General features: G+C 40.6%; 2 protein-coding genes across 6 annotated transcripts in view; both read left to right on the top strand.

Annotated features, from left to right (window-relative positions):
* Positions 1–962, top strand: part of rapgef4a (Rap guanine nucleotide exchange factor 4a) — a 28,167-nt gene extending 27,205 nt beyond the window's left edge. For 3 of the 4 annotated variants that reach the window (XM_028393188.1, XM_028393191.1, XM_028393192.1), the window contains one exon: positions 410–537. In XM_028393188.1, the coding sequence (XP_028248989.1) occupies positions 410–537 (128 nt within the window). Of the gene's footprint in view, positions 1–409 lie in introns of all 4 variants that reach the window. The other variant, XM_028393190.1, reaches the window with a different exon arrangement.
* A 1,060-nt stretch (positions 963–2,022) lies between these two features.
* On the top strand, positions 2,023–23,093 carry map3k20a (mitogen-activated protein kinase kinase kinase 20a). 2 transcript variants are annotated; one of them, XM_028393883.1, is made up of 20 exons: positions 2,023–2,251; positions 3,758–3,947; positions 5,450–5,537; positions 9,839–9,940; positions 10,018–10,083; positions 10,167–10,195; positions 10,625–10,762; positions 12,107–12,193; positions 12,987–13,061; positions 13,149–13,255; positions 15,131–15,266; positions 18,422–18,466; positions 18,545–18,575; positions 18,655–18,794; positions 18,870–18,932; positions 19,007–19,096; positions 20,952–21,068; positions 21,151–21,225; positions 21,883–22,033; positions 22,119–23,093. In XM_028393883.1, the coding sequence occupies exons 2-20, from the start codon at positions 3,789–3,791 to the stop codon at positions 22,856–22,858; spliced, it is 2,439 nt and encodes an 812-aa protein (XP_028249684.1). In that variant the 5' UTR covers positions 2,023–2,251; positions 3,758–3,788; the 3' UTR covers positions 22,859–23,093. The 2 variants fall into 2 exon arrangements, with proteins under 2 accessions (XP_028249684.1, XP_028249685.1); XM_028393884.1 differs by lacking the exons at positions 18,422–18,466; positions 18,545–18,575; positions 18,655–18,794; ... (4 more) ...; positions 21,883–22,033; positions 22,119–23,093 and adding an exon at positions 16,110–17,479 and having other exon boundaries at positions 2,025–2,251.
* The last annotated feature ends 192 nt before the right edge of the window (positions 23,094–23,285 follow it).

The raw sequence follows: 23,285 nt of genomic DNA, 5'->3' as shown, positions 1-23,285 counted from the left end.
ACTGGTCTTGTCCTAAACTATGATTTACTGTTAGCAGTAAATGACAAACTCACCACATGCTGTTTTTAGTTTAAAGGCATGCCTCCATCTTATTCTATTGGACCTCCTTGCAGCTGATGCTAGAGATGTACGCTCTGCATTACAATGTGATGCATAGTTAGCCTGACGTTCATGTAAATACAAGGTGGAGCAGTGTTAACTTAACTCCAGACTTTCACCCTTTCAGTCTCGGGTTAGATTCAGGCCTCGCTAATGCAAATGTCTCCTATCTGTAAGAAGTGTCTCTGCCATGTTCTAGGTTCTAGGGTGCTAAAAACCAATCATTTTTCTTTAAAATGCCTGACTACTGTCAGGATTTTGATGGTGAGTTGTGTTTTGTTGCTGATTTCTTCTCCCTAACTTTCATCAGATCCAGATTCTCCGTTGGCCAGCAAGAACCACCCGGATGTTTGGACGTATGTCCGCCAGCTCAGCGTGATCGACAACCAAAGGACACTAACTCAGCTCTCCCATGGACTGGAGCCACGCAGGTCTTGAAACTACTCAGGGACAGAACTGTTACACTCTGATGCTGCTTCACGACATGATGTGTGACTGCTTTGGTGTGTATTTACTCCAATACAGGCAATCACATAGAGGACCTACTGATGTATCAGATAATGAGATATTGTTTCAGGAGACGTTCTCTGACTTGTTAAGCCTTTTATTATAGTAATTTGTCTTATTTTAACAACAGTAATTGTTGACGAGTGAAGTACCTCTCATATCACTGTCATGCAGATAACACACCATCTCCAACCTAAACAATTGATCTCATTCATCAGATTATTGTGTAACATTTCAGATGTAAACACATGTGATGCTTTTAAAAGTCTCAATATTCCTGATATTCAGCTGTTTCGTATCTTTTGTATCAAACAATATTTATACATATTGTGAGATTTTTATGTGTTGTAAATTGTATACAGATATTTATTTTGACATCAGCATGCAGAGGATCATGATTGTTTTGATTTTTTTTATTAATGTAAGCACATTTCCCTTTGAAAGCCTGAGATATCATAACTGCCTGAAGAGCTTTTTGTGTGCTGTAAATATTAAATATTTTAGATGTATTTCTCTGTTTGGGTTTTCTATAATTATCTCATTTACATCCATTTGATGCCATTTGATCTCAAAGGCATTAAATTGGTTCTGTTTTCAGATTTTTTTTTTCACAGCATGACACGATTAGTGCCAGAGTTTCTAAACATTTTAGACTTTAGATTTTAAAGGCCTGGTTTTTCAGAAATATCTTTCCAGGGATTAAGCATTTTAAATCTGCTTAAATTGTGTCATTACATTACATATACATTATATTACTGTGCAGTTAATACAATAGTGTCTGTCGTTTTGTCTATGTAGTAATAAGAATAATAAGAGTAAATGTGGTAGGAATAAAAAGATTATCCTTGGCATGGCATCTACAGCCAGCATAAAGTAGCATTTATTGAAAATTAAAAAAGCAGAGCCACTACCTAAAAACTGTACTTGAGTGATACTCAACAGATGAAGGTTTATTATGAAAACTTAAGTTAAAAATTAATCAAATATTTTAGTAAAACAACTGACAAAATACTCATTTTTGGTACAGTTTGAGTTTAAGATTAAGATTAAGATTTACTTATCCCTGTGGGGAAATGAAGTTGTAGTAGCAGCATATCAAAGAACAATAAATACAATAAACACAAGCAAAAACTCTTATATACACATACACGCACATGGCAGCAACAAAAAAAAGAATATATACAGACATACACATAGAAGCAGATCAAAGAGAAGATAAAAACACAGTTAATGTAACAATATAATTGCCCAAAATCTAAAAAAATCTAAAAAAAAAAAAACCAACCACCATACCTTGTTGTTTGTTGGGCCCCGGCTGGACCTCAGGTTTTGTAACTTGTTTACTTTCCGAGCCTGGGACTCATAAAGAGGCTCATGTCATGGTGGCTGTCCCCTTTTCCGTCCAGCAGGGGGAGGTGTTGTCCTCAGTAAACTGGACAGGGGCCAGCCAGCGCTATAACTGCTACACGCTGGAAGTTGCGCCGCCAGTAGAAAGTAAAAGTACAGCACGGAGAGTGTTGAAATCAGACGACGTCACATGAGTTTTTCCGGAAATCTGGATACTTTCTGAAACTTCGTTTGTTCCCGGTGTTTCCTGCACCGACGCCGAGCTGCTCTGAGGTTTAAACCTTCACACTGAATGTCGGTACGTATGTTTATCATGTGAGTAGATGGAGTTTACAGTGTTGACATGCTGTTGTTGGTCTTTCAGAGGGGGGTTCATATCCTGCAGGCTGAGCGGGGCTGAGTGTTGTTCACACTGATGAACATACAGGTGACATTACACGTGTGATGTTGGGCTGCATTTAAACTCTTATAGCCTCTTATAGCACTACAGGCTGTTACATTACACAGTACGTACATTGTGTTGAGTTACAACACAGTCTTACAGTGATTGTGACACTGCAGAGGAACATGGTGTTACATCTAAACTCAGCCCAGGAGTTACTGTGATGATGTTTTCTAGTTTTCCATGACATCATATTTACCAAAGCATATAAATAGTAAACAAAAAAGAAAAAAACCTGCAAGTGATCCTCTAAAATGACACACTTAGTAAAGGTATTTCAATGTGGTAACAGTGGAGCCTGAAACATGAGGTATACTGTGGCCAAAGTGCTGACTGTGAAGATGTGAGATGACCTCGCTGTCTGCCGTCACTGAGTGATTAATTCTTTCATTTACAGTAACTGCCTGTGGTTTGACATGTGGCTATCAGGCCATTATTGTTGCACTGCATAAAGCAGTGTTTGCTATTAAGTGAGAATCTGGCAGCAGGGACTGTGCTGGTTGTGCTACCATATCCCAGTAACCCTGGCTTCTTGAGTGGTCGGACAATACGGGTCCTCTGAGCACATTGCTGTGAGGCTAAGTATAGCATGAATACAAGTGAATCAGCAGAAAGCAGTGGCTCCCCTCTGTGACAATGGAGGCTTTTCCCACTGTGATGGATAGTAATCCCTATGAAGACCCAGGTAACAGCCTTTTAAAAGCCGTAATTGCTCAGCTGTAAATGGGAAACCTTTGAACAATAACAGAGCTACAATTTCCTGTAATGATGGAATTATTTCTTTACAAGATGCTTTTATGCTGTTACGGACAAACAAAGGGATGTGATAATCAATCTGCACGGACTCCAGCTTTGGAAGCATTATACTCCTGACCCTGGCTTACACACATAACATCATGTTTGGCCTTTATGCAAGCAGGGAGAGCTCTTTTTTTACTTGTAAAAGATAAAGAGAATGTGAGGATCTCTCAAGGTTTTTGTCTCGTAACAGTCAGAGACAGTTTATCATCACAATTTTTTTTGCCCGTCCCTGCTTGTGGCCTTACTTGTACTGAACGCAGCAGACCCTGCTGGAATAGTCTGTGCGACTTTGGCTCCATGATCACAGCATACCTAGCATGCCATCGTCCTTATACAAGCAGAGTCTGGACCCTGTGCTCAGTGCTTACAGGAACTGATGATGAGAACTGGGAAAGGAGACGGGGCAGTCAGTTAAACCAGTGATATCACACTGACACTACATGCAGACTTGATTAATGGCACAGCAGCCTCACCAATGGTGTGTTTTTAGCTCCTCTTTGAGGCAGTAAGTTGGTTTTACTGGACTTTGCTAGTGACCGGGCCTCTTTTTTGTCTCCTCAGAAGCTGAGGTGGAGCTGAGCGTCAGTATGAGATGTCGTCTCCCAGCGCATCTTTCGTGCAAATCAAGTTCAATGACATCCACTTCTATGAGAACTGTGGCGGCGGCAGCTTCGGCAGTGTGTACCGAGCCAGGTGGATCTCGCAGGACAAAGAGGTGGCAGTGAAAAAACTGCTCAAGATTGAAAACGAGGTAGGAGTCGTAATTGCCTGGGCTTTTCATATACTTTTTAATTGTCAGTATAGTAATCATTTTAATTGCTACCCCATTTAGCGGGATGTGGTGACTTCTGTACCCATCACTCATGGTCATTATACTCCCCCACTCTGAGAAATGTGCAGCAAAAGAAACATTATTGCCAAATGAAAGAATGTATTTGGTCCAATTACAGCAGAGACTGCTCTTGAAAGCACGGGCTCATTGTCTTAAAGACAAAAAAGAATTATCTTTGAAATCTTTTCAGGCAAATTGTATTACATTTGTTGGCCTGTGATAGGATGTTCAGAAAATTATTCATGGTTTCTTTTATGAAATTGTAAAAGATCACAGATATCCATTGAACTTCACTCAACTGTTGGAGAGATGATTGTTCAGTGAAAATAACAATGTAATCCTTTCACATTGAACCAATTGTTCCTTTAATTATAGTGTTTGGTTACAATTAAATGAACTCAATTTGTCAGGTTTCTGTTCATTCAAGAAATAGTTACACATACGGCTGTCTGGGCCAGAATTATATATTAATATGTCTTTGAATGGACTAGCTTGGCTGGTTGGTCCAAAGCTTTAGTCCAACAGAAATATCTCAACAACTTTCTTGTGCATGCTCATGATGACTTGTACAAATCTATGTCATGGATCCTGCTGAGTTTGTTCATGTTCTGACTTCTCATGTTTTTTTATTGAAATTTTTTTTTTCATCAGCATCTCTTTTGGATGGATTTGGACACTAATGAGTCACATAAATCTTCTAGCTTCACTTGTGATGATGACCCCTTAAATGCTCCTTGTTAGTTGCTAATGCACACAGATTTCCTTTTTTTCTGGGTCAATATCAGCAATACTGTCACTGGACCACCACAACTGATGTCAGCATGCATCTACCGTACTTACAGCGACTTGTAGATGCAGGAGCCGTGCAAGAAGGTATGACCAGTGGTGACAATCCAGAAACTGAGCTGCTGACAGCACACAGCAACTGGTGGTGCATCAGTTTCGCTGATGCAGTGACAGTATGATATTGACACAGGTAAAAGGAAATCCGTCAGACAGCTGAAAAAAAGATGTAGTGGAGAGAGGTCAGGGTTGTAGATGCAGCAGCTCAGTTTCTGGAGTGTCACCACTGGTCATACCTTCCTGCACGGCTCCTACATCTACAACCCTGACCTCTCTCCACTGCATCTTTTTCTTAGCAGTATGACTGCCATTGACTGTCCAAACATCCATAACGTCCTCTGCAGGGCATTTTCAGTGTCTGATTTTGCATCTAGGGCCTGCAGCTCAGAGTCACTGATAACTAGAAGAACATTTTAAGGCTGCACCTCTTGAAACTCTAAATTGGTGAATTTAAATAAATATAGAGCAACTATGATGTGTTTATTAGCAACTTCTAACAGTAAGGTATTTATAACCTCTTCAGAACCTCTATTATCATGAAAAAAACTTGTATTTATGTTTTCCTGTTTAACATCCAGGCGGAAATCCTCAGTGTCCTCAGCCACCGTAACATCATCCAGTTTTATGGCGCAATTGTCGAAGCTCCCAACTATGGAATCGTTACTGGTAAGTTTTAAAGCTTTATATATAAATACACACTTTATATGTAAATACATGCCGTATACAGCAGGGCTTCTGGACTACATCATGGTGGGTAAATGCAGCCGTTCATTCTGTGTGCACTAGTTGCACAGTTAGCTGAACACTGAATGGATCAGAGGTTTCTATGGAAGCATTAGTGAATGCCAGAGGCTTCAGGAAGTACACGCATTCATACTGTAGTTGCGTGCTGATGCTTTTTTTGTACGTCAGAGGAGAAAAATCAAGCAATGCTTGTATGGGTATACACTGTAGAAAACAAGGGGCCAATCACGTTTCTACTTAGACTTACATGGAGCAGGTCAACCTGCAGAAAAGTCTATTTTCATATTGTTGGGCTATGGTTCCAGAGTTTATTTGTGCTCATGAATGTGTAGTTTATATACAAAAAGACCAGAACCTGTGCAGCTTTCGTCATAATTAATGCTGTGCTTCATGATGTATGTAATATCTATGTGCGTTGGAGACCAACAGCTACGTTTTTGCTTATAGTTTTAATTGATATCATTTTTATTGCAGTATAAGGCTCCTCTATGTACTGGCATCCTGTCTGCTGTACATGTGGTGCCACCAAATTACAGGCAAAAGATAATTAAATACCTAGGTAGCATATATAATTGGAGCATTCACTATTATTATTTTTTGTATCAATTTAGAAACCATTTAATGTTTGTTATAAAACACTTGAAAATAATAATAAAAAGATAATAATCACAGTTTTCCAGAATTTAAAGTGACGTCCTCAAATATATGTCTCTGTGTAGTACGACTAGCTGGGCTGGTTTAGGTGTAGTTGAGCTGGACCTTTTGCCCTAAGCTACCAGCAGCTGGAACTGTGCCTACTTTTCAGTTTCTCTCTCTAATAAGTCCTCTATGCACCGAACACCTGATACTGACGGAAGACGTGAACACGTCAGTAACCACAAACAGGATAGGGCTGCTAATTTTGCCGATGTAACCTTAAATCAGCTGTCATGTAGATGTCAGTAGGTTTAACAAAAAAAGCCAGTAATAGTATACAATCACCTCAAAATGTGAAAATAAAGGAAGGCACTATACTACTGTAAATCTGCATTTTGCCCAGGAAATATCAATTGTTAGAACCACTGTAATAAAAGCTGTCAGAACCACTCCCTCTGTATATAATCGGAACGTCCAGTTAATCATTCAGAAGGTGAACACACCTCAGCTTATATTAACACAGACTCGATATGTGCACTGTTAAGTTAGATTATGTGAAATAAAATGACCTAAATATAAAATAGCATGCGAGTGACATCTGTAATCTTCCAATCAGAGGTACAGAAGGTGGGGATGCACAGAGAGATGGTTAATGTTAATAAAATGATATATTGTCATTGGATGCTCTGGACCTGGATAATACAACTCAGACCAAAAGTCTTGGAGAATGAGTTCAATAATTAACTGATAAAAATGGGGTTGCTAAATTGTGAATCAGTATTCTGATTAATTATTCAGCGGTATGTGTACAGTAGGTGAGTGAGGACACTCCTTCTTTGCGAATAGTAAAGAGGCCCCTTATCTTAAGAACACAACACATCAGCAGCAGCTGAAAGTCCACAGGCAGCCTCACGGCAGCCGTTCAGTGCAGATATCTCAGCCTTATGTGTGGAGAGGAAGCAGTGTTCCACTCTGAATGTGTTTACTCCCTCTACATCAAAGGATGAACGTCTGAGCCTCTTGGAGTGAACAGACTTTCTGTTTCACTCTGCCTTTATAAAACAATGTCTGGCATTGAGGAACTACTGTAGGTTTGGGAAGCCAAATGTTTCCCCTCCGCTGTTTCTGATGTTTTCTCTGTGCTGTTGCAAAGAGAGTGAAGAAAATAAAAATGATAAAAATGTAAGAAATGTAACAGACTGACTTCTGAACAGGCAGTATCAGCTCCTTTCATTGTGTGTGGGACAATACACTGTTTCCTGCTTAGCTTAAACACATTCTCTTTGTTTCTGAAGCTGATAAATACAAGCCACACAAGGTCACATGTGTCCCAGTTAAATACCAACACTAAACTGTATTTATATTTGAAATTGACCTATGTGATATAAAGGATGAAAGCTGAATTACCTGTAGAGACTTCCTGCATCTGTCAGTGATGCATTACAATAGGTGTAGGAATAAGTTATAGACATAAAATATTATATTTAAAAGTTTTCTAAAGTCTAATGTGCAAAGGGTGTAACCTAATTTCTCAATGTTTGGCTATTTAAGCAGTGTCAGTGAGTTAAATGATTAAAAATCTTCTCTTTTAAAAACAACTTTTCTGTATTTGCATGCTTAAAATCATAGAATCAATAAGAAGATGCTACAAGAAAACACTCATTTGCAACAAGAAATAAAACAACTTGATTTAAATGCCTGAAATTATTTAGTGGTGGTTAAAATTCTGCTGCGACACTTTCCTGTCATTAACACTGGGATGCCATTTTTCTTCCCATTACACCCACTGAAATGTTCTTTAATTAGAGGGTTTTGTGTGACTAAAGTCATCTCAGGTCAAGTCTGTAAGCTCAGAGTGAGTTTGATCTGTACATACCCTGTTCTATCACCATGCTGAAATAATGATGTTAATATGTAGTTGTATGAACCAGATATCATTAAAAGTTCAATGGATTCTGGATTACAGAGTTGCAGCGGAACTCGTTGTGCCTGTGTAGTATTTTGGAGCTGTGGAAAAATAGAATGTTTTGTTGTCAAGGATGGGCTGGTTGCTGCCTCTGAATCTAATTAGCAGCAGATACAGGGGAGAGAAAAAAAATAAAATAAAAAGTTTATGGTCATCCATGTCCACATTCATCAAGCGTGTTATAAATGTCCTCTGTCTGTTGACATACAGAATCAGGTCGGCCACTTCCCTTCGTCTCGCAGCCCGACTGTCTCTGTTGACCCGCTGAAGCTAAACAACTGTCATTCAGCTGCCTCATAAACCAAATTAATTGTGGAGACTTATTGTTTTACAGTAGTGGTAGTAAGATGTATTTTCTTTGTGTGTCTGATTAAAGCTATTCCGTGACACTACAATGAAAGTGGAGTTTACAGCTCTGCATCTCCTCATCTGTTTATCTGTGGAATGTTGATAGACTTCTTCAGGTGCAAAGTACAGAACCAGGCCGATCGCCAACACATCACATGCACAGCTGATGGTTAAGATTCATTTCACTGTGACACTAGTTAAAAAATCCCACCCTCACAGTCATAAAAATGCTCGGTGTATTTTATGATGAGGCTCCTGTCCTGGTGTCTCTGTGCATGTTTACAGTGCTGTGTGTGATTATTATGCACAAACAGATGGTTCCTGCTGGTGCTTGTTTATCTTTATTTAAGAGCTTTACTTCACAAGATAGCCTCTGTCTACAGATAGTAAAAATGTTTATTTGCATGTTCTACAGATCCTTCTTTTACAGAGGCTTCATCAAAGAGCTCTCTCTCTCTCTCTCTCGCTCCCTCCTGCTCTTGGACAGTGTTGTGGGGATTTTGCAAACGGCTGTCAAGGTTCATACAATTGAAAAAACAGAGCAGAAAGATTATTCCTTTGTGTTGCAGAAATTAGACACTGGTAAATAAATTGGTTGGCTGATTATATGTCTGGAGATACTGGCCTAGTGCAGCTATGTCATTATACATATATATATATATATATATATATATATATATATATATATATATATATATATATATGTGAAAAGTTGTTCTTACAGGACTGAATGCTCAGGGTCATTTAGAAACGGTGGCTTCAATCTTTAAAGCGTCATTCATGCCGGAGTCACTGCCTCTGTTGTGCGTCCTCCGTACTGTAGAATTTCTAACATTCTCTGCTTCAACTTCAACTTTGACATTGCACAAGTCTTTTAAAGTGTTTCGGCCTCTGGAGGTAATCACATCCAGTGTTTGTCCAAACTTGCCCTCATGTTGATGACTGAACCGTCCACCGCTCTCACAGCTTGCTTTCACTTTTTTCCTTCATGGCCTTACTAAAAATACCTCTTTAATCTCTGAAGTTTCTGAACATGTCCTGAGATACTCTGTGACAACAACAGCCTGTAAGCGATACACTGTCCACCGGCATCCTGCGGGGTCTGGCTGGATTTCAGATTTCAATTGTTTTCACATAATGCTCTCACATACTGCACTCATGTGTTTAATCTAACACTCAAGAAGTTTGTCACTAGAAGACATTTTTTTTCAGTTTGCTGTCGGGTGTCCGTCATTGTTAGTTATAAAAAGTTGTGTACTTCATGTCCCCTCAGAATATGCAAGTGGGGGCTCTCTGTATGATTACCTGTCCAGTGAGGAGAGTGAGGAGATGGACATGGGACACATCATGACGTGGGCTGCAGAGATTGCCAGAGGTAAGGATCTGAGATCTGTTCACAGTCATGGAGCTGATGAAGTTCAGCTTTGTATAATGTATGTTCCTCTCCTTTAGGAATGCACTATTTACATTCAGAAGCTCCTGTTAAGGTGATCCACAGAGACCTTAAATCCAGAAATGGTAACTGTTTTTTAACATCTTGTCAACAGTAAAGTGAATGCCTTCTTTTTTCTGCCTTTTAAAATGATGTTTTTCTCTTTCAGTCGTTCTAGCTGCAGACAAAGTCCTCAAGGTGGGTTTTTAAAAATAATGATGTCACATGTCAGACATATAAATCGCTGCACAATAATCCCTGTGTGACATTCTGCTGTAGTTATGTCACATTTTAGCTCAGAGTGCAGAGAAAATAAAATAACATGAAATGCTGGCATGTTATTTATCTACATTATATGGACACAAGAGGGCAGTGACTAACTTAGCTTGTGCAAGAGATCACTGATAGTAAGCCCCACTTCCTGTTACCACAGTCCTGATTCTGTCCTCTGATCAGGCTTATACTGTGCTTTCTTTTATGCTGTATTTCTATTGTGAAACATTTTGTGACTTCTCAGGGACATTTGTATCTGAGTATATGTCACAGAGCCTCATTTTCTGTAATAAAGCCTTCTTGGATGATCGGATAAATATAATAAGTCTCACTTTCTGTTTCCATTACTTTTAGATCTGTGATTTTGGGGCATCTAGGTTTCTCACACACACAACACACATGTCGTTGGTGGGAACTTTTCCCTGGATGGCCCCAGAGGTGATCCAGAGCCTGCCTGTGTCCGAGACCTGTGACACCTTCTCCTATGGTGTGGTGAGTAACATTGTTTTGGCACCTTCAAAAACTTTGTTTTAAAGACCTTTGTCTTAGAAGTCATAGCAGGTGGCAGCTTTAGCTCTTTTGGAATATGACAGTATTACAGGAGTAGGAGGAGGTAAACACCAAACACACCTGTGTTTTTTGGTAGCCCCTCGAAAATGAGTCCTCTTGTGAAGGATGTCTGGCCTCATTGGGAGCGTGTTGTCCTCTCGTTTTCTGGTTTAACTCTGCTCTGCATATAGAGTATAAATGTGGTAAATGGGGCTTTAAAGGGATTCATTTTGTGTGCATGAAGTGATTTGATTTGAAGTGATGAAGTGACTTTGGTCGCTGAATCATTGTGGATGGACATAACAGGAGTTTTTTTTTTAATCTTTTATTTAAAGTGTGTAAGTTTAACTTTTTAATAAGTGCACTGACTCATACAGCCTTAGACCTCTTCAGGGTTATAACATCTAGTTAATGTCTGTCAATTGTCTTATTCAGCACATCTGTTTCATTATGACACATCAAAGACTACAAAGTGTCTGAGAACAGTTTGGCTAACTGAGGCAGAGAAGTCACGACAATTTTTGTAAAATGTGTTTTTTTTTGTTTTTAAAGCTAAAATTTGATTGACAGGCTTTTTATTTCAGTCTAAAAGTCCAATTTGTGGATTTATTTTTTCAAATATGGTGAATACATTTGAAGAAATTGCACTTAAGTCCCACATAGCTAAAAAAAGCCACCATCAGGCTAGCTGCTTTTGTCATTTGTGCAATTTTTTCAGTGCTTAAGTGGACAAAAGCTGCAATTTTGACCTTTGCAGAAGTACAGCTGCTTAGAAACGTATTGTGTCCTTTGTTATTCTCTATACAGGCATTTGGTTACCCTAAACCTATTTCTCTCCTATATAAGAATAAATTCCTGATGTCAAATTTCCAATGCATTCAGAATAATTATGTTTCCTTACACCTATGTATGACTTTACCAGACAATGTGTGTGATTGCAATGAGAGCTTCTTATGTTTAGTGTGCTGCTAAATGATTGCAAGTTTCCCCTCACCTTTATGATGAGTTGATTTCTGTTTGAAAATACATACATGTAATGAGAGGCAGCTGGTAAGAAGCAACATGGTGAACATATATAAAGTGAAATCAACTCCTCTATCTTTTCAGGATTTTTCGGACATTGACACAGGGTGTTATTTCTGACGAGTTGTTATTGTACATCAGAAATCATATGTAAATCGTATATGCTGCATTTGTTCTCCAAGAGAAATACGTTTGGTGGTGGAGCAGGCTTCAGCTGTTACGGCAGTGTTTTAGTGTACTATAAGTTTGTTTACTGTGTGACAGGTGCTCTGGGAGATGCTCACACGTGAGATACCCTTCAAAGGCCTGGAAGGTTTACAAGTGGCATGGCTTGTGGTGGAGAAGAACGAGGTATTTTACACATTCAATCAAAAGCTGGAGCTAGAGAGACTGTTAGCTTAGCTAAGCACAAAAGAGTAACGCATAACCTTTGGGTAAAGTCACGATACTTTTTGAAGTCATATTTTCCAATATAATATTTTTTAATTAAAATTGCCAATATGGCTCCCTCCTTTTTCAGTAGTAGTCTCTAGCACGAACTTTGCAGGGTGTTACTAAGATGATTTGCCAAGCAGGACCTGCAAGGCCTGTAAAGTGAGTAAACTCTGAGCGACTCCTGCAAGGAGGCTGTCAGTCTCTGTTGGAAACCACAGAGGCCAATGCAGCCGTTTCCCTTGGTTTCCCATCTTATGCTAAGCTAACTATCTGTTGACTGTAGCTTCATTTACTTTTAGACCTTTCCATGAATGTGACTGCATCTGAACAACATTCATTTGTGGTTGCATAAAAGCCTCATATACGTGCACACACAATGCATATCATCTAATACATCTTGTGCACACACAAGATGCAACCAAGAAAGAAAGTCAGGCTGTCATGGTTTTGAATGGCATGGAAGTCAGAGATGAGAAGAGGAAAGTAATCACAGCAAAAAAGGCAAAAACAAAACAAAACAGAAAACACATGAACTTCTCAGTCATTGTCATGGTGTATCTAAATAAAGCCAGTATACAGCATTATTGTAAAAGTGGCCGTCAATCTCTCTCAAAATGTGTGAAAGACAGAATGATGCATATTCTGTCTGAAGGATCCTTAAAAGTAGTTGCATCCTTTCAAAGCTTGCGCTGTCTGATCTGTCTTTTAGAGGTTAACCATCCCGAGCAGCTGTCCTGCCAGTTTTGCTGAGCTCATGAGGAAGTGCTGGGCAACTGAGCCAAAGGTGAGTAACATTAATATATATACATTTATATGTATATTTTAATTTGAATCATATACAGTGCAAATGTATTTCTTTCTCTTCATTCAGGAAAGGCCAGTGTTCAAGCAGATCCTCTCTACTTTGGAGTCCATGTCTAAAGACAGACAACTTCCTCAACAGTGCAACTCTTTCCTTCACAACAAGGCTGAATGGAGGTAATATGATCTGCTATTCTCCAGACTCAGTAAATGTATTTATAAATCTTTTTTTCCACAAACATACTGCCTCAGCCTAAGGAAATGTGCAACTGTTTCCAAAGAATGATGTGGAAATGTAGCTGATGGGGGCCATGAAATACAAAAAAGGACTTGAGATCGTGCATATAGATCTTTAATAATTACACTGATAGCTACATAAAGACATGAAAACCCCCAAAGAATCATCCATCTGGATATACTTCCTCTCTTTACCCATAAGACCCTAAAAATAATCACCATCTTTTTCAAGTAGAAGTGTTTAATTGGCCTGTATGAGCAGCTGGAGGTTTGGTGATGTTCAGCACAGCCTGAGTCTCAGCTGTTACTTTATTCTCTGTCTGCCTCTCTGTGGGCCTTGTCTGTGCTCTGAGGTTTTTCCCTCAGAAGTTGGAGCTGGTGGCAGCCTGTCCAGGCAGCCATCAGCAGGTGGAGCAGGTTGGAGAGAATCTTAGTGCTGGAAAACAGAAAGTGAGAATCTGCTGATACAGACAGAGGCACTGGTTTTAGGATGTTTAATAGTATAACAAAATAAAATGATAAATGTTAGGTTGACTGGAGCAGAGAAATGTGTTGTGCATGTTCATGTACATAACCAAAAAAGAGACATGACAGGTACACAATGCCCATTCTTTGATATTTTTTGCTTTGTGCCTCAGCTCGGGCTAAAAATGAGCACTGTATGTGAGCATGTGATGAGACAGTAATGATCTGATTGGATAAAGGTCAGTCATGGGATGTCTGCTGCTGGATTTCAAACAATGAAAATAGTTTATTAAAAAGTGCAGTAGGCTGAATATGTTTCCATTTTATATTACTAATGACAGCTTAAAGTTTTTTTGGCCCAGGTTTCTAAAGGTGGTGAATTGGACAGCACGCTACTCATTGCTAGTAACTTAGACTTTAACTTGTAAATGAGGAGCAGCCATGTGATGCCCGTTCTACCACAGTGCAATGAACAGCTGTTTACATGGATAACTTCATCTTCACAGCAACAGCAACACTGGCTCCAGCCCCTACATGACAAATGTCTGCAGAGTCATGTGTCATCTGCCTCACAGTACATGTAGTCTTTGCCTCCATTGTTAAGATAAGCTTGATTAGTGCATCTTAGAGTAGGTTGACATCCAAATATCCTAATCCCCTCTGTACATACTACACGGTGCTATTTAGAACATCTCTGTGCATAAACATGGATATTAAGAAAAATATAAACCAAACAGGGGTCACTCATAATTTCAGGCATGTCTGGTCGTGATGGGTGTGTATGAAATGCAGAGGAGGATTGTGAGGTGAGTGGAAAGCAAACAAAAGAACACAGGATTATTAGCTTCAGGAGGTGGTTGGGGGGGGAGTAAAGCTGGGCCTTCCTGCCTGGGCTACACGTGTTTATGAAAAGAGTGTGGGAACTTAGTATACCACAGGGCTGAAGTTCTGCATGCATTTCCACAGCACACTGTGCAGCCCCACCTGCTGGGCAAACAAACCTCCAAGCAATGTCAGACACAGATTAATCACCTTCTGACAGCAGGGCGTCTCATTTTACTCAAGTTTTTTTGTCAACACACCCCCAGAAAACACCAAAATCAGCAATGAATCAAGCCTACATGCCAACAATGCATCACCCAAATCTAATGGATCTCTGTGCAGTATAGAAACTGACATGAACACACACAGTCCCTTATAGAATGTGTGTAAATCCACAGCTACAAACTGCAGTATGGAGCTCAACAGCCTATAAGACAATACAGGAGGTGGTTCAAACGTTTTGGGCTGTTTAGCAACAAGAAAAAATCTGGCAGAATGTAATGTTGACAGTGTTTCTGTATGTTAAAGGTGCGAGATTGAGGCGACACTTGAGAGACTGAAGAAGCTGGAGAGAGACCTGAGCACTAAAGAGCAGGAGCTGAAGGAGCGTGAGCGGCGTCTGAAGATGTGGGAACGCAAACTCATCGAACAGTCCAACAGCCCGGTGAGTTCCTCATTATATCCACCCCTCACTTTAGTCCATCCTCACCTTCAGGACAGCACTGTCAAGTGGTCGCAGCAGCAGCAGCATGTCGACTTTACAGTGTTGGTCACACATCTTAAGAGAAGCTCAGAATTCCTCTTAACCTTTTCAGGGGTGAAGTGGAAATGGGGAAGCAGTGAGTTGAAAATAAAAAGCGTGGAATGAAAAGGGAAGAGGAGCACATTATAAAACATGGGTAGTAGACACTATTGGCAGTGGTGCATTTATATGCAGCGTAGTGCTGAATATTTGCATCCTGATGCACAGACTGAACGCTGCATTCCTGAAAAGATGTCATTCGTCCAGGCGAATTTTTTGTTTGTTTTTCTACACAAGGCTGCAACCAATAATTATTTTGATTTTTGACTGAGCTGTTGATTAAATGTTGGGTCAGTAAATAGTTAAAAATGTTATGCCATAATTTACCATTTATATATCCAAACCATCAAACAAACAAAAGTATGAAAAAAGGCAGCAAATAATAAAACAATAAATTGATTCATGTGCTGACAAAACACATTCTCTTCTATCTGTGCGACTGTGTGTTGTGTGTGTAGTTGCACCCTCACACACTCAACACACACTTTCAATGGTTTTAGTCAGAAACAGTCAATAAAATCACTGAGTCCACTACACTGAAACTATTTCCTGTTATTTCCTTCCTGTTTCTGTTCTCCTCTCACTCTCAGTCTATTGGTAAAATTGTCCACTTTTCTTATCTTTATTTTGTGATTTGAAACTGATTTTCCTTCTTTTTCTTTTCTATTCTGTCCTCCCGTCTCCACCTGTGTTCCTGCCTCTCAGCTCCTCTTACACACGGCAGAAAAGATAAGCGCTAAGTCGTTCTATCAGACTAAGACGGAGGAATCAAACAGTTCGCAGATGTCGTGTCAGATCACAACCTCCCGTAATGAGGGGGTGAATCTGCACTCCGTGATGAAAGACTTTGAGGACATGTTTTCTCTGGACTTTGGCCCCCCTGTCCTGCACCCTGGCATGCAGGTGAACATGCAGGCCAGGCAGAGGTCCTCCAGGTCAAGCTGTGTCAGAGAGGGACACAAAATCAACATGGCTGTGGGAACAGGACGTTTCCTCTGGTCCGATGACAGTGAATGAAACACCATCCATGTCTGGAGTTGCCACAAGCTGCATGTGTCACACACTGTGATCCTAATGCATCGCTGATGAAGTAAAAGCACTGTATGAATTTAACAATACATCATGACTTATTAATTTGTCTCTATAATGTCTGCTTTGTAAGTTGCATTCATGACGTGCATTCACAGTGCAGCAGTGTGCATCACAGCAACATAGCCACAATTATAGAATATATTTGGAAGCCCTCCACCTGTGGATATTATGGATGTCATTTACTGTATGCCTAATGTTCTAGATGTATAGTGCCATGCTGTGAAGAAAGAGCCATGTGAGCCAGTTGCTTAGAGAAGGCCAGGCTTTTATGATGAAGTGACATTTTGCTGACATTAAGATTGGCCAATTTGTTCTGGATGTGGTGGAGTGCAGTTGTTGAGACGCAGTCTCTTACCAGGATGAGAAAGTACATGTTTTTTTCCTCTGACTGACCCTGGTTCAAAACAGTAGGAGAGGGACTTTGCTGTGTGACTGTCAGCTGCATTGTCTCATTTTACTTTTCAAAACACATTTCTTCCTATAAGGCCCAGAAAAAAATCATTTTCCACTAGTGTAGATTTGAATAGAATAATTTCACATTTTACATACTGTATGACAGCATATGGTGTGACTGCTCTTTACAGTAGAATCGTATTAGCATTAGTGTTAAAGTAGGCATTATGCTTCATCTGGGGGGAAGGACATGCTTCCTTGAGCATAGCCCATTAAATTGTCCCCATCGCTGCTTATAATCAGTCAGTCTCATGAGGATGTAATCCTCCATGTTCCTGTGTTGTTGCTTGTTAGCTCCCTGCCATGAGCTAATGCTCCTGTTCAAACGCTCATGTGCCATCAATCCCTACACATATTAGACAAGACATAACAATTAGTGCAGTGTTTACATTTCCCTGTGTGAAACTGAGGCACCGTTCAACCTCCAAACTTGTTGTTATATCTCTGAGCTTCCACTAAAATGATTCTGATGTGGTTTATTTCCCTGCATCCTTCATTATGTTGTTAATAAATCAACTTCTTTCTATTAACCTGTTTGTCTTACATCTATCTTATTACCTTCTATATGCGAACAAACACTGACTAAAAGAGCAAATATTTTTATTGTATGACCAAACTGTTTCAGAACAGGGCATGGCTGATAACATTTTAATAAAACTGTAAAATATATTGCTTCAATGAGTCTTTTCTTGTGACATTAACCTCATGCTACCTCATAACTACCAGTATTCATCCAGTTAGTCCACATGGGGGCAGAATTGTGTGAACTAAACCCAACTCAAAGTCCCTTTTTCCTGCAGATTCCACACAAAATAACTCAGTAACATTTGGAGTTTTTCAGCCGCCTGCCATGTATCTTAATAAAAGAAGCATGGCTGCTCATTCGTGAAACACTATACGCATCTTGAAGTGATATGAAGTCACTCCAGTCAGATTTTGACTGTGTTTTTTGAATGTGTTTATCACTGAGCTGTGGAAGGCGGAAAGCTGCTGTATAGGGCTGAGTGACAGCAGCCTGCTCTGAAATGTATGGCAGCAACTGTCAAATGTGAGCCTGCATGTAGTTCATGATCCAAGCTGCACCAGGATGTCGTGGGAAGAAGAAGAAGCTGAATGGGGGGGGGGGGGTTACTCATTCATTTAGTCATCTTTTCTCCCACTTTTCCATTGCATTATTCCTGTCATTACACACCAGGCTCATGATCACAATGATGAAATCTTTATTTTGGCTGGCAAGTTTCTGCCTGATTACACTTAATGAGCAATTTTTTTTTCATTCAAATAGATCAGTCAGACGGACGTCTCTGTTTGATGTAGACCATTAAGGGCCAAATCCTCTTACAGCACAATAACTGAAAAAGTAATGGTTACAAAGACGTGGAAAGACATGGCTGTTTCACATGTTGATAATATTTACTGTGTATCAGTCTGTGTCCGTCCATGTTGTCATTTGTCTTTTGTTTTCTCTGCAGTTGCTGCCCACCCTCGACATATACACCTGGACTGAGGAGCATGTGGTCAGTATCAGCGCACATGTTCTTGTAATTGGTGTCATTAATATCCAAACTAATGTGTCACTGTGTGTTTTCCTTCAGTACTTCTGGATGCAGCAGATCTTTGGTGCAGGTTTGTTTGTTTTCTTAAACTAATCTAACCTCTAAACTTGTGCTTTCAGACTCTTTATGTTGAATCGCTGTGTTTTCAGATGACAGTATGTGCGGCTTGCAGCTCTACGCTGACCTGTTTAAAGAGAATCACATCACTGGAAAAAGGCTGCTTCTGCTTACTGAAAACGACATGCGTGACATGGGGGTCAAGTCCAAAGGCCATGTCATGCACCTGAAGGTAAGACGCTGTTAAACATGAACCCGGCTCTCAGTGATATTTGGATTTACAGTGAATTTTTCTTTTTGTTCGCAGGCTGAAATTGAAAAGCTCACAAACGATTTCCTCGGTTTTGTCCACTTCCCACCGCTGCTAAAGGTATAAAGACTCTGCTTTACTCTTTTGAGGACTGTTGTTGTTTTTGGCCTCATAACACTTGTTTTCTTTTTAAGGATGAGCTGGAAGAAGAGGTGCAATGGAGTAAAACTGTAAATCTGGAGTTGGTGTTAGGGTACCACTGGAAACCAGGAACAGGAGTGTCTGTAAGTTTGAATATCACATTGGTGCTTGATAGATATTTGGTCTATAGCAGGAGGACATGAGTTATAGAAATATCATCAGTGTTCATACAGTCATCAAACAATGTGGATTTGACCACACCCCGCACCCACCTTGCTAATTACCATTTTGATATCCTTAACGATAATATAAATGTGTCATTGCTGTATTCTCCATAGCCACTGGACTACATGTGTACGTCTATGGAGCAATTATGCTCTCTCCATCTGACTATTTTAGGCCACAGACTTATCAATCAGCCCTCATATTCTGCGGCTGTGAGCATCTGATGCAGCTTCTCATTGGCTCTGTGAAACCAAAAAACTAACAAACAAACAAATAAAAAACTATGGAATACCAATAAATATATGTATCTTTAAACATTCTAGTAATATTATATTTACTTTGTGTCTGGATGTACAGATGTTTTTCCTGAACCAGGCTGTTGCAGCTAAAGCTGCTTGTTCTGAGGATTCATACTATGTCGGCTGTTATACTGACCGTTGAAAGCATCACTAGACATGAATTAAACCAGACAAATAAACATTTCATTCTCAGCCATGTACCACATCCACCTCGACTTGCTCACAGCCCTTTGTTAGGGTCTCAAACTGTGGAGAAAGGGTGGCTCTTCACTTGCTGTTTGAATTTAATCAAAAATAGCCCATTTAGCCAGAAGTCATTTTCTTTTAAAAGGCAAACGTTATTTAATCTTTCAGCTGTTCATTGTCCCATCATAAATAGTCCTCTTTCAGTGTGTTCGGCAGGGCTGAAACGAGCCTGCTAATTGCCTCCCATTTCTTCTGACATGTGGTGGTTTAGTGGGTAGAAAACACAGCAGGGAGAAGGAAACAGGAGGCTGAGAAAATGAGAGCTAATTATTTTCCCCTGCCTGGTGTCAGGTTCCGTGTCAGCCTTGTTTTTACAAACTGGAAGGTTTTTTGCACTAAATAAAACAAACCCGCACTGCATTTTTTTCTTCGCCCCTCTTTGCTGGCGATGTCATGGAAGCAGCTGCACTTCTCAAAGACAAATTGAGGGCCTGCGATTGTGCGGCCACCATCTGACAGCCACTGAGGGTCCCCTACTAATGAGGATATCACCGTGCAGCCAAGTGAAAGGTGCTGAATTATGTATGAGTTGTCATTAGACGCACTCGGGTCCTAGGCATCATTACCAGACATTGTTTCTGCTGGAGTGATTAGACTAGCATAGACCTGGGAGCCCTGGTGCGACCGTCCAGGGCCGACACCAGGCCAGCGCAGGGCCACTGGTGTGTTTCTGAGCCAGAGGCTGGCTGAAGCTTCCCCCTTTGAGCCGTCTCCAGCCCCTGGGGACGATGAAGGAGAGGACGAAGGCTCCTCCGACGAGTGTGTTAGTGCCACTCCTCAGATGTCTTTCTCTGTGATCACTACACAATGGTTTGGCCTGTGCCATGAACCCCATGTGGTTAAGAAGTGACCTGTGGCTTTGGGGCCAGCTTTTAGGGATTGGAGGAATCATTACTGCGATGTCAGCATTCAGTATGCAGAAAAAAGAAGGCTGGGGAATTGCTCCGATTTTTTAATTAAGCTTTATGCTGCTTAAGACAATATACACAACATGCATTTGATATTTTTTTTCTCATTTTTTGTCTCCCTGCTATTTATGTATAAAACTTTCTGTCCTCACTCACAGTGTGAGGATTTGAGACTTGCCACTGGCATTAAGCTACCTGTAGGTTGTGCTGTTGGTTTATGTACAAGATTAGCCCAATTCTCAACACAGAATAGTACAATTATAACTTTTCCAAAACAGACAGGGTCTATATAATCTCATCATCAAGTCTCTTCTTTCAAGGACTGTAAGTGGAAAATGTACATGGAGCTGGACGGAGATGACGTCGCTGTAACCTACATCAAAGACGTCATCTTCAATGCCAACAGGCAGGATGTGGAAGTCCTGCGGATGACTAAGGTGCTCTAAGAGGCACTTTGTTTCTGTCCTACAACCAATGAATTTAATTCATGCTAAGTGTACCAATGTTATTACAATGCAGCCACCCTTTGTCATGGACAAATGGATCATTGGACTACAGCAGAACCAGAAAATGGACTACATTGTCAACTATGAGGTGAGTTCATTCAGCAGCTGTGGGAGGCTCCTCACACAACAAATCTAATCTAAACGTTTTCCATTTGAAATGTAAATTTGAAAACTGGCGAACCCTGCGTAACAATTACGAACGTCCCTTTCCTAATCTCGATTGTAGATTATATGTAGGCCGTATTTACGTTAGTTTATTCACCATGTTGTTTTTATGTGTGCAGATGTACATACAGGTCATACAATCAGATAAACACAGTGCACATACATCTACAAATGTAAAGAGTCTCTGTGTATATACCACAACACTTCAACTTACATGGATTTTTGTTGTAATTATAAATAGATATATACGTCTATAGATTGGGTTTAAAATATTTGTGAATCCTTGTGAATATATTTCTGCATAAATATACCACCAAACATCAACAGATTTTCACACAGGTCCTCAGCACACTTTATGTTTGACAGAGCACAATATTTCTGTTTAATTGTGGCCTGTGTCACTACTTGTTGTATACAAATCTGCTGTGGGTTAAGGCTGTATTTATGATAGATATATGATGAAAAAGGCTTCACAAAGTTTCAAGTGCCACTGGCTATGTGTGAATACATAAGTAACCAAGTAAAAATCCTTTGTGTGTGTGTATACCTGTCTAAATACAGCTGATTCACGTCATTTCAGAATGATGTGAAGTCACCCAAATCGACCAGACACAGTGGCTCTGTGAGGTGGAGTGTCAGCGGCGGACACGATGAGATCAAAACTGTGGAGCTGGTCATTGAGACTACACCTGCTAACACAGACAGTAATACCGGGGACAGGTCCAACTCGGGTGAGTCTTCTAGTTTTGTTGTCATAGAAAGGATGCTTTTTATTGATTAAATAGATGAATTTACTGTGTTTGTTTTCTATTGTAGGAATTGATCCAACATGGATGTACAACGTGAGGCTGAAGCAGATGATGACCCAGAAATCACAGCCGACGGCCGCTGCTCTGACTGCCTTCACCAGCTCTGATGCCCGCACTCTGCCTCAGTTCCTGTCTGCACACGAAAGCCAAGGGTTTTCTTATGCTGCAGCTGTGCGTCGCTCTCCAAACCGCGTCCATGTATCTCCCTGGATCGACTCACGAAGCTCCTCGCCAACCACCAGCCTGTCGGCCAAACTCTCACAGCTCCATTTTGGGTCAAAGGGCAGTAGTCCTTCCAGCACTGCGTCAGACAGCACTTCAGAGAGAGAGCGAGAACGCCCGCTCAGTGCTGGAGCGAAGTATGACCACCGCAGAAACAGCTACTTTGGCAACACTTTAACTGTGGGAGGGGGGCAGGGTAGGGGGCATGCATGGAGCAACACCAGAGGAAGCCAGATTCACAATAAAACCAGCAGAACCTCAAGGCAGCCAGCTAAGCCACGGTCTAACAGTTACAGTGTCGCACTACAGAACCGCCCACCAATGATTCCGGGTATATTGTCTGTGACAGAAAACCCCGGCGAGGAGAAAGAGGGGGCCAAAGCCACCGATGGAGGGTGGATCAAAGTGGAGCGTCCAAAAAGATTACCACGTCAGGACAATAAACAAGTCAGAGGTCGACCGAGAAGAGGGGGCAGAGGGGGAGGGCGTGGAGCGGGAGGGCGTGGAGCGGGTGGAAGAACTTAACATGGGCCACACGTGAAGTGACAGCTTCTGGTATGCTGAACATGTCATGCATTGAAAAGGTTTTACACATGAATAAAGTCTGCTTACATGGAATCACAGCTGCGATGTGTATACTGTGTATTTATTATTATAGAAATGAACAGGTCAGACTGTATACTCTGATATGATGCTATTTATCTGCATATTTTCTCACAGGTAAAGAAAAGCTGAAATAAACACATTATGATTGTCTTCATATCGTCTGAGTTGCCTCTTTCATATGTCTCTTACTCTTAAATATTGAACCGAGGTATTACAGCTGCTAATTCAGCTACAGCTGCAGCATAAATATTGCTCTGGTGTGTCCCAGCTTGTTGTGTGGTTAATTCATGCATGCTTCCTGCACAGTTTATGTCTCACTTTTGAGTGCTGTCTTACCTTCTCCTTA

This window comes from Parambassis ranga, chromosome 21, assembly GCF_900634625.1.
Source record: "Parambassis ranga chromosome 21, fParRan2.1, whole genome shotgun sequence".
NCBI lineage: Eukaryota > Metazoa > Chordata > Actinopteri > Ambassidae > Parambassis > Parambassis ranga.
This window is presented reverse-complemented; position numbering and strand designations above follow the sequence as displayed.